This window comes from Somniosus microcephalus, unplaced genomic scaffold (genome assembly GCF_052327205.1).
Source record: "Somniosus microcephalus isolate GS21.2 unplaced genomic scaffold, FLI_Smic_1.0 unresolved_chr2, whole genome shotgun sequence".
Classification (NCBI taxonomy): domain Eukaryota; kingdom Metazoa; phylum Chordata; class Chondrichthyes; order Squaliformes; family Somniosidae; genus Somniosus; species Somniosus microcephalus.
Window position 1 is genome coordinate 79,171,479 of NW_028225180.1, and position 11,575 is coordinate 79,183,053.

Sequence of the window (11,575 nt, forward strand, 5' to 3'; positions counted from 1 at the left end):
AGCATGCTTTCTCAGTGTGCAGCCATGTCAGAGCCTTGCCGCAATCTGGCATGCCTTGCCGCCAACCTGACCTTTTGCTAAAGCCACTCTTCCACCTCCCTGCTTTCAGATGCTGCATCACCAACTCGGGATCCGGGCCCTGAAGCTGCCAGTGCCAGTGCCTCCGGAGGCGAGGATCAGGAGGAAGCCGGAGCATCCGTTCCAACTTCAGGGGAGCGTACACATCAGCAGACTGGGGATAGTAGTTCCCTGGAGGGGAGGGGGGGGTGCTCTGCTGATGAGCCAGTTGCCGGAACAAGCAGCATGCAGCAACGCGAGGGGGGTAGGCAAGTTCGGCCACCGGCTCCCCGGAGGGCAAGGCAGGGAGTGATGACTGCTGCACAGAGTGCAGAGGAGGTGCGTAGCCTGGCTGAAATGAGCACCCAGGCCCAGCTCAGGCACACTGAGCTGATGGCTGCAGTGGGGAGGATGCCTCAGTCGATAGAAACACTGGCAAAGAGTGTGTTGGACTTTGGAGCAGCAATGGAGAGGACTGTCCAGGGCTTCGGGGCAGCAATGGAGAGGACTCTCCAGGGCTTCAAGGCTGCTATGGAAAGGACTGTTCAGAGCTTCGGACAATCCCTGGAAAGGTCTGTCCAGGGCTTGTCCGAGGCAGTGGAACGGACTGCTCCGGCCTTGTCCGAAGCAATGGAAAGAACTGTCCAGGGCTTCTCCGAAGCACTGGCACCTGCCACACAGGTCCTCACTGCTGCCACGCAGTCACTTGCTGGCCTCGTCCACACCCAGATTGAGGCTACGCGAACTCTCACTGCAGCCACCCTATCTGCATCAGCTAGGATCACCCCGGGCCCTTCCAGTACCATACAAGGCCAGGAATCAGTGGAGCAGGCGATTGTGGCGGTTGAGCCGAACCGGTCCCCTCAGAGAGCCAGTGTGTCGTCCGACCATGGTGCAGGTGTCCTCTCTTGGCAGGTGACCATTGCTCATGCCACCGCTGGTACGTCTGCAATGCAGCTGCCACCACCTGCAGGGCACACTGCTTCCAGCCATGCTCAGATCAAGCAGCCTGCGTCCGCACCCTCCAAGACCAGAGGTCGGCCAGGCTGTCCCTCAGGGGCTTCTGCGCTTCCACACAGTCAGCAGGCGTCCCCCAGCCTTGACCCCGCCACTGGGGTTCAATTACGTAGGAGCAGCAGGGAGGGAAGGGGACGACCGCGAAAGAGAAGTCGTTCTCCATCAAGGGGCCAGCAGTAGAGGGAGGTGCAGAGACGTTTCTTTGGCCAAATTCAAGGACTCCCTCACCTGTTGTGATTGTTGGAAATGGTTTGTTTAGTTTTGCGGCTTTGCCGAAGAGTTAACTGTTATTTTGTTAGTTATGGTTTCTGTTGACATGACGTTGTTATGCTGGAAGGAAGGACTTTTGTGACAATAAAGAAAAGTTTTAATTTGCAATGGTACACGTAACTATTTATAGTCATGCTGGCCTTCAGAGCCTTTCAAAGATCCGAAGTGCGCAGGACGAATGACACCCATCATTCCGCCAGAGGGGCCTGGAACCGAGTCCTGATGAGCCTCTGACGGATGGCCCTTCCACTTTCAGGAGCCCTTCCATCTTCCTCCTCCTCCTCCTCCTCCTCCTCCTCGTCCGCATGCTCCTCCTCCTCCTCCTCCTCCTCCTCGTCCGCCTGCTCGTCCTCCTCCTCCTCCTCCTCGTCCGCCTGCTCTGCTGGACCTTGAGGGACAGCTGGAATTGGCTGGGTGCGTCGCATCGCCAAGTTGTGGAGCATGCAGCAGACGACGACGATGTGACCCACTTGCTCCGGCGAGTACTGCAGGGCTCCCCTCGAATGGTCCAGACAGCGGAAACGCTGTTTGAGCACACCAATAATGTGCTCTACAATGTTCCTGGTCGCCTGATGGCTGCTGTTGTACAGCTCTTCTGCTGGGGTGGCGGCCAAACGGAGTGGTGTCATGAGCCATGGGCAGAGAGGATAGCCCTTGCCCCCAAGAAGCCAGCCTCGTGGGCGAGCCGGCCCCTCAAAAAGGTCACAAACTGAGGTCTGCCGCAGGATGAAGGCATCGTGGCTGCTCCCTGGGAATTGGGCGTTGACTGCCATGATCATTTGGCAGTGGTCACAGACCAGCTGCACATTGAGGGAGTGGAACCCCTTGCGGTTGCGGAAGTCCTCAGGATTGAGTAATGGCGCCTGTAGTGTATGTACCTTTAAGGGGAGAACTACCTTTTACAGCTCCTGTATACTGTAGTACCGGCAGTGACCACACCTGTATATAACCCTGAGTAGGGATCTGTACAGTTAGTTTTAGAGTAACCCTCATCCAGTAAACACCTGTTGATTGTTCTCTGCAGTCTCTTGTCTAGTTATTGAAGGACACACAACATCAAGATACACGGATTTAACATTGGCGACGAGCAGATTCGAACCTACCTGCAACTCTGCAGAAGAAGGCCGATTCCAGAAGCACGGGCGTCGACCATCCAACGGAGACTCCAGCGAAACTGGCTGGCAACAGGTACGGTACAGACCCTTCCCGCACAGCAGTGGCTAGAGCCGACCGACGGCACAGGAAAAGGCCGAGCAGCGTCGACGGGAGAAGAGAGAGGGTAGAGCGCACAGGGCGCAGCCGGTGTTCAGGACCGAGCGGCGTCGACGGGAAAAGAGAGAGGGTAGAACGCACAGGGCGCAGCCGCTGTTCAGGACCGAGCGGCGTCGACGCGAGAAGCGAGAGGGTAGAGCGCACAGGGCGCAGCCGCTGTTCAGGACCGAGCGGCGTCAACGAGAGAGAGAGGCGGTGTTCAGGGGGCGAGCAGCGTCAGCGGGGAAGACAGGAAAGCGCGGGAGACGCCATTTTGAGCCGCAGTGGCGAAGAAGGGAGAGCGCGGGAGACGCCATTTTGAGCCGCAGCGGAGAAGAAGGGAGAGCGCGGGAGACGCCATTTTGAGCCAGTCTAACCACACCCAGGGATGCCAAAGAGTGGCAGTGTCACAGCGTTCGACAATGAAGTCGAAGATTGGACGACATATGTCGAACGCATAGAAGTGTACTGCAAGGCGAATGAAGTGCCAGATGACAGGAAAGCGCTGGTATTGTTGAATTCAATGGGTGCAAAAACGTATGGCTTACTGCGAAACCTAGTAACCCCAGAGAAGCCAGTGGAAAAGGATTTTGAAAACATAGTGTCAATCCTACAGGACCACTTAGACCCCACACCGCTGCTGATAGCGGAAAGATTTAAGTTTCACAAAAGGAACCAGCATAAAGATGAAAGTAATGTTGAGTTTTTAACGGAACTGCGCAAGCTATCGAAACACTGCCAGTTTGGAACGGGACTAGCAGATACTTTAAGGGACAAGTTTGTGTGTGGGCTTCAAAGTGAAGGAACCCAGAAACGGCTTCTATCAGAAAAGGATCTTACGCTGGACAAGGCTTTCAGCATGGCAGTATCACACGAAGCAGCAGCACGGGGCGCGGCAGAGATACAACGGAGACCGCAAGAATATGGCACAAATGAAATGTCATACGGAACATAGAAACATAGAAACATAGAAGATAGGAGCAGGAGTAGGCCATTCGGCCCTTCGAGCCTGCTCCGCCATTCAACGAGATCATGGCTGATCATCCAAACCCTAGCACCCGGTCCCTACACCGACAGCCATCCCACCCAAGCCCTAACCCCGTAACCCCACATATTTAATCTCCCCTAACACTAAGGGCCAATTTTTATCATGGCCAATCAACCTAACCCGCACATCTTTGGACTGTGGGAGGAAACCGGAGCACCCGGAGGAAAACCACGCAAACACGGGGAGAATGTGCAAACTCCACACAGACAGTCACCCGAGGCCGGATTTGAATCCGGGTCCCTAGCGCTGTGAGGCAACAGTGCTAACCACTATGCCACCGTGCTGCCTGTGAAGTGAAGTGAAGTGCTATCGCTGCGGCAGAACAACACACGACCATAAGGATTGCTGGTTCAAGGACCAAGTGTGCAGACAGTGTGGAAAACTAGGACACATACCAAGAGTCTGCAGGTCGGAAAAGAAAACCAGCAGCAAGAAATCCCCACAGGAGAAGTACAAGAAGGTACATAAGGTGACGGAGAGTAGTTCAGACGAACAGAAGAGTGATACAGACTCCGGAAGCAAGGAGCTGGGTTGTCTGAAACTACATAATGTGATCAAAACAGAGGATCACCAAACTATCTGGGTCACGCTCAAGATAGCCGGAGTCCAAGTGAAAATGGAATTGGACACAGGATCAGCCCTAACAGTCATAAACCGAAGGGACTACAAGCGGCTATTCTCACATACACCCTTGAGAGATACGGAGATTGTCTTGAAGACGTACACGGGGCAAAAAGTCTACCCCAAAGGAAAAATAAGGGTGAACGTTGTATATAACGGCAAGGAAACACCAAAAATGGACCTATATGTATTGCCAGATGGAGGACCACCACTACTAGGACGTGAATGGATCCGGAAGATACAGCTAGATTGGCAGTCCATACAAGCACTGACTGTAGATGCCAAAAAGGATGACGACGTCACACCTGGACGACTGTCAAAAATGCTAACTGACGCACAAGAAGTGTTCCAGGAGGGACTCGGAACACTAAAAGGCATAACAGCGACAATCAAAATAGAGGAAAATGCAAGCCCAAAGTTTTTTAAGGCCAGACCGGTACCTTATGCGATCCGCCCAGCCGTCGAAGCAGAGCTGGAAGGTTTGGAACGTTCAGGAGTACTGTCCAAAGTGGACTGGAGCGAGTGGGCTACACCCATCGTTCCTGTAATGAAGAGGTCGTTGAGTAATACGCCTGGGGAACCAAAGAAGGTTCGCATCTGTGGGGACTTTAAGGTGACAGTGAACCCAGTCCTTCACACTGTACAATATCCGCTTCCGCGGATTGAAGATATTTTCGCCTCGCTATCTGGAGGGAAATGCTTCACGAAGATTGATCTGGCCCAGGCGTACCTGCAAATGGAGGTAGAAGAAGCCTCGAAACAGTACCTCACGATCAACACTCATAAAGGTCTCTACCAATACAACCGGCTGGTGTTCAGGGTAGCATCAGCTCCAGCTATTTGGCAAAGGGCAATGGATCAAGTCCTGCAAGGGATTCCAGGGACCCAGTGTTATTTGGACGACATCCTGGTCACGGGCAAAAATGACAGTGATCACCTCGCCAACCTGGAGCAGGTGCTCACTAGATTGAAGGAATATGGGCTCCGAGCTAATCGCCACAAATGCGAGTTTTTCCAGAAGCAGATCTCGTATTGTGGCCACGTTATTGATGAAGAGGGGTTACATAAGTCCCCTGAAAAGGTTGAGGCAGTAGTCAAGGCCAGCACCGGAAAATGTGTCACAACTGAGGTCGTTCATCGGGCTGGTGAACTACTACCATAACTTCTTGCCGAATTTGTATACAGTACTACACCCACTGAACACCCTACTGCAAATGGGGGTACCATGGAAGTGGAATGACGAATGTAAACGAGCTTTCCAGAAGTGCAAAGAATTGATCACATCAAAAGAGGTGTTGGCTCATTTCAACCCAGCACTACCAATTCGGTTGGCGTGTGATGCATCACCCTATGGCATTGGAGCGGTGCTGTCGCACAAATTCCCGGACGGCTCTGAGAGGCCAGTAGCCTTTGCGTCTCGGTCACTAACCTCAACCGAGCGTAACTACGCCCAGATTGACAGGGAGGCCCTCAGCCTAGAGTGGGGAGTGAAAATGTTCAACCACTATCTACACGGGCAGAAGTTCACCTTGCTGACTGACCACCAACCACTTGTCTCCATCTTTAATCCAAAGAAGGGCGTTCCGGTGATGACTGCGCAACGGCTACAAAGATGGTCCCTTTTTCTAGGGGCGAACCAATATGAAATCGAGTATAAGTGCAAGAAACAGCATGGAAACGCTGATGGGCTATCACGCCTGCCACTGCCTACTGCGGAGGAAGCACCAGCAGTGGACCCTGTCGAAATATTTTATTCGACTATAATTGAACGCTTGCCAGTAACTAACGCTGATATAGAGAAGGAGACCCGAAATGACCCGACACTGTCTCGGGTATATGACTTGACGGTGAAGGGATGGCCAACACATGGCGACTCACTGTTGCCAGCATTCTCATCCAGAAGAGAACAGCTGTCAGTATGCCAGGGGACCTTGATGTGTGGATCCCGAGTGGTAATTCCACCCAAGTTAAGGGAGAGAGTGCTCAATGAGCTTCACGAAGGCCATCTGGGAGGGGTGAAAATAAAAAGCCTTGCTAGGGCTTATGTGTGGTGGCCGGGGATCGATCAGCAAATCGAGGACCTGACAAAGAGCTGCTCAGGATGCCAGAAGGTCCAAAATGCACCACCACATGCCTCTCTACACGCATGGGAGTGGCCCTCATCTCCATGGCAACGGGTGCATATTGATTTTGCTGGTCCATTCATGGACTCAATGGCCTAGAAATTGGGTATGGCCCCGCCAGCTCGTTTGCGCCGACAATTTTGCGCCCGCCACGGAGCCAGTTGTGCCCGCCCCATATTCACTTTCAGCGCCCCAAAGCGGAACCGGGCGCTGTTCCAGGGTTTGGCCGCCCCGCTTGGGGCGCTGAAAGTGAATTTCAGCGCTGCCGGTCCCGCTGCGCCACCCGATGCGGTGCGGCAGGCTGCTGTACTGCAGGCCTCCCCCTTCTCTTAAGGGGGAGGTGCCTGCAACGGCCGGAGCCCCGAATGCGAGTGCCGGCAAAAGAGCCTGGCACAACGGAGAAGTGCCGGGCTCCACGGAAACCAGCCGGCAATGCCGCGGGGGGGGGGTGGAGGAGGCCGGGGAAGGAGGTGCGTGCAGGCGGCCGCCGAAAAAGCGGCCGGCCGCACCTCCACCTTAAAGCGCCCCGCTAAGGCTGCTGTAAGGTCCCGGTCTCCCGATGTTGTTAGCGGCCGCCACGGATGAGGCGGCCGCTACTGAAGATGGGGATCGGCGTGGTTTCGGGCGGTACCGAGGCACTGCGCACACCGATGACGTCATCGGTGCCAGCGCAGCGCTACCGGCTAACGCCGATGTTAGGGCCCACCTAATTTCGGGCGCTGCGCAACTTCCGGCGCAACCCACTCTTTCGCCCCTAATTGGGCGCAAACGCAACTGAATTTCTAGGCCAATGTTTTTAATAGCCGTGGATGCGCACTCAAAATGGCCTGAGGTGATCAAAATGTCCTCCACCACCACGGAGAAAACTATTGCAGTCCTACGGACCATATTTGCCAGGAACGGCTTGCCAGAGCAGATTTGCTCTGATAACGGACCACAGTTTGTGTCTGAAGAGTTTCGAAGATTTATGAAAAGGAATGGGGTAAGGTATTACACATCCGCCCCGTATCATCCAGCCACAAATGGATTGGCTGAGAGGTTCGTACAAACCTTTTAAAAAACAGTAAGGGCCATATGCGATGACGACATTCCACTGCAGCATAAGGTGGACAATTTCCTGTTAGCCTACAGAAATGCGACACATGCAGTCACCAACCAGACCCCGGCCATGATGTTCTTTAACCGAAGGTAGAGATCTCGTCTGGATTTGCTCAGACCAAATGTACGAAGAGATGTTGAGAATAAGCAATTCCAGCACATCAATGAGAAGCCGACAAGGAGCTTCAATGTAGGGCAACCAGTCTTGGCCCGCGACTACCGAACAGAGAAATGGCAACCAGGAACGATATGCACACGGCAGGGGCCACTAATGTACACAGTGGATGTTGGGGAGAACATTGTGAGACGCCATGTTGACCAGATCCTAGAGTCACAGGAACGAGTCAACCCCATGTCTCGCGTACCTGGTGATGAACCCGGCATACAGGTAGCATCTACCCCAGAAACAGTAGCATCAGAAGCTGATGAACCAACTGACGACAGGGGGGCAGAATCGCCTCCGCACCAAGAGCAAGACATTCAGGAAAGGCACTATCCAGAAAGGATCAGGAAGCCTCCCCAAAGACTGAATTTATAAATAGACTATTTTCAGTTAATGTTGCATGTTAAAAGTGTTAATTGTAATTAGTTGATATTTAATTGTTAAATGAATGTTATGGTACTGTTAATCTAAAAGGGGAGGAATTGTAGTGTATGTACCTTTAAGGGGAGAACTATTTTTTACAGCTCCTGTATACTGTAGTACCGGCAGTGACCACACCTGTATATAACCCTGAGTAGGGATCTGTATAGTTAGTTTTAGAGTAACCCTCATCCAGTAAACACCTGTTGATTGTTCTCTGCAGTCTCTTATCTAGTTATTGAAGGACACACAACATCAAGATACACGGATTTAACAGCGCCCGCAAAGCCACGTGTGTGCAATCAATCGCCCCCTGCACCATGGGGAAGTCCGCAATAGCAGCGAAGCCCTGCGCGCGCTCCGCCTGCTTCTCCAGGCTCAGAGGGAAGGTGATGAATTGACGCCTTCGTCTATAAAGGGCAGCTGTAACTTGCCGGATGCAACAATGGACTGCAAACTGAGAGATATTTGCAATGTCCCCAGTGGCTGACTGAAAGGATCCGGTGGCATAGAAATTGAGGGCAACAGTCACTTTAACGGAGGTCCTGCACCGTAGACTCGGCTGCAGATCCTCAGCAAGCAGGTGGCACAGCTCAGTTACAACCTCCTTCCCGAATCGAAGCCTTCGCACACACTGCTCCTCCGACATAGCAAGGTATGAGACCTGCTGCCTGAATACCCTCGCAGCGTACCCTCGGATTGGCCGACCTCCATTGCCCCTCCTCCTTCTGGCCAATCCCGGCCCTCTCTCCCGCCGTCTCTCTGCCTCTTCACAGTGTCCGGCCATGAGGACGTTGCCATCCAAAGCAGCTCCCATTCCGATGCCAGTCGGTCAAAACGCTGTTAGGTGTAGCGCTCCAACTGCTCCGGACAGGTTTGAAGGTCCCAAGTATTCTAAGGCTAAATTCAAAAAAATCTGCTCCACAGTAGCTCACCAACTCTCTCCAGCAACGATCACAATGAACAGGCCAAGCGGCTGCAGCTTTTATACTAGAGCTGTCCCCTTTAAATAGCGCCCCCCGACTACGAGAAGGGCCTGGTAACGTTCCATCGAACTGTCACTAATAGCGCTAGGTGCAAAGGTTCCGGGCGCCACCGAATATCCGGTCCGGGGCGCCAAAAAGGCGCTGCACACTGAAATGACGTCATGAACTGCCTGCGACCGCGGGCGCGCGCAAAGAGTTAGCGCCAGCGCTAAAAGGATACTCAATATGGGAGGTGGCGCTATATTCACTGCGCCCGCCCGAACATTGGGTAACGCCCCAATTCTCGGGTTCTTTAGGCGCTAATCGCTGGCGCTACCAACCGAATTTCTAGGCCTACGACTCTAAGCAGGGGTTGTTCTCCTTAGATTGGAAAAGGTTGAAAGGAGATTGACCAGAATGGTACCAGGGCTGAGGGACTTCAGTAACGTGGAGAGACTGGAGAAGCTGGGGTTGTTCTCCTTAGAGCAGAGAAGGTTAAGAGGAGATTTAATAGAGGTGTTCAAAATCATGAAGGGTTTTGAAAGAGCAAATGAGGTGAAACTGTTTCCAGTGGCAGGAGGGTCGGTAACCAGAGGACACAGATTGAAGATAATTGACAAAAGAACCAGAGGGAGGAGATGAGGAGAATGTTTTCACGCAGTGAGTTGTTGTGATCTGGAACGCGCTGCCTGAAAGGGCGGTGGAAGCAGATTCAACAGTAACTTTCAAAATGGAATTGGATAAATAGTTGAAGGGGAAAATTTGCAGGGCTATGGGGAAAGAGCAGGTGAGTGGGACTAATCGCGAGTGGGAGCAACTTGCAGGCAGGATGGGCCGAATGGTCTCCTTCTGTGCGGTACCATTCAGTCGCCCACCACACTCCGCTCGGGTGAGATCCGCACCTCAGGCTCACTCGCGGTCGATAAGCCCATGTGCCCGCTCTATCGCCTCCCCCTCACTCCGTGCCCGCTCTAACCCCTTCCCCTCACTCCGTGCCCGCTCTAACCCCTCCCCCTCACTCCGTGCCCACTCTATCCCCTCCCCCTCACTCCCTGCCCGCTCTATCCCCTTCCCCTCACTCCCTGCCCGCTCTATCCCTTCCCCCTCACTCCCTGCCCGCTCTATCCCCTTCCCCTCACTCCCTGCCCGCTCTATCCCCTTCCCCTCACTCCCTGCCCGCTCTATCCACTCCCCTGCACTCCCCACCCACTCTATCCCCTCCTCCTCACTCCGGACCCGCTCTATCCCCTTCCCCTCACTCCCTGCCCGCTCTATCCCCTCCCCTGCACTCCCCGCCCACTCTATCCCCTCCTCCTCACTCCCCGCCCGCTCTATCCCCTTCCCCTCACTCCCTGCCCGCTCTATCCCCTCCCCCTAACTCCCTTCCCACTCTATCCCCTCCTCCTTACTCCAGACCCGCTCTATCCCCTCCCCCTCACTCCCTGCCCGCTCTATCCCCTCCCCCTCACTCCCCGCCCGCTCTATCCCCTCCCCCTCACTCCCTGCCCACTCTATCCCCTCCCCCTCACTCCCTGCCCGCTCTATCCCCTCCCCCTCACTCCCTGCCCGCTCTATCCCCTCCCCCTCACTCCCCGCCCGCTCTATCCCCTCCCCCTCACTCCCTGCCCACTCTATCCCCTCCCCCTCACTCCCTGCCCGCTCTATCCCCTCCCCCTCACTCCCTGCCCACTCTATCCCCTCCCTCTCACTCCCTGCCCGCTCTATCCCCTCCCCCTCACTCCCTGCTCGCTCTATCCCCTCCCCCTCACTCCCTGCCCGCTCTATCCCCTCCCCCGCACTCCCTGCCCACTCTATCCCCTCCCCCTCACTCCCTGCCCGCTCTATCCCCTTCCCCTCACACCCTGCCCGCTCTATCCCCTCCCCTGCACTCCCCGCCCACTCTATCCCCTCCTCCTCACTCCGGACCCGCTCTATCCCCTTCCCCTCACTCCCTGCCCGCTCTATCCCCGCCCCTGCACTCCCCGCCCACTCTATCCCCTCCTCCTCACTCCCCGCCCACTCTATCCCCTTCCCCGCACTCCCTGCCCGCTCTATCCCCTCCCCCTCACTCCCTTCCCGCTCTATCCCCTCCTCCTCACTCCCGACCCACTCTATCCCCTCCCCCTCACTCCCTGCCCGCTCTATCCCCTCCCCCTCACTCCCCGCCCGCTCTATCCCCTCCCCCTCACTCCCTGCCCACTCTATCCCCTCCCCCTCACTCCCTGCCCACTCTATCCCCTCCCCCGCACTCCCTGCCCGCTCTATCCCCTTCCCCTCACTCCCTGCCCGCTCTATCCCCTCCTCCTCACTCCGGACCCGCTCTATCCCCTCCCCTGCACTCTAATCGTTCCCCCTCATATAAAAGATGTTGTAGGATCTTTACCTGCTCTTGGCAAGATCCATAGCCACTGCACAGACGGACTTACCTCATCCGGGACCTGCAGAGAAACAAAAAAAGAATTAAGAATACAGGAAAATCAATACATGGATTAATAATATCTCCACCAACAATTCAAACAGGACTGGGAACTTCGATTGCCAC

The 11,575-nt window shown here is 54.7% G+C and overlaps 1 protein-coding gene across 2 annotated transcripts in view; it reads right to left on the reverse strand.

Moving 5' to 3' along the window:
• The window catches only part of LOC147092857 (calpain-1 catalytic subunit-like), a 105,812-nt gene that overhangs the window by 32,754 nt on the left and 61,483 nt on the right, over positions 1 to 11,575 (reverse strand). For both annotated transcript variants that reach the window (XM_085976114.1, XM_085976113.1), the window contains one exon: positions 11,460 to 11,471. In XM_085976114.1, the coding sequence (XP_085832240.1) occupies positions 11,460 to 11,471 (12 nt within the window). The remainder of the gene's footprint in view (positions 1 to 11,459; positions 11,472 to 11,575) is intronic.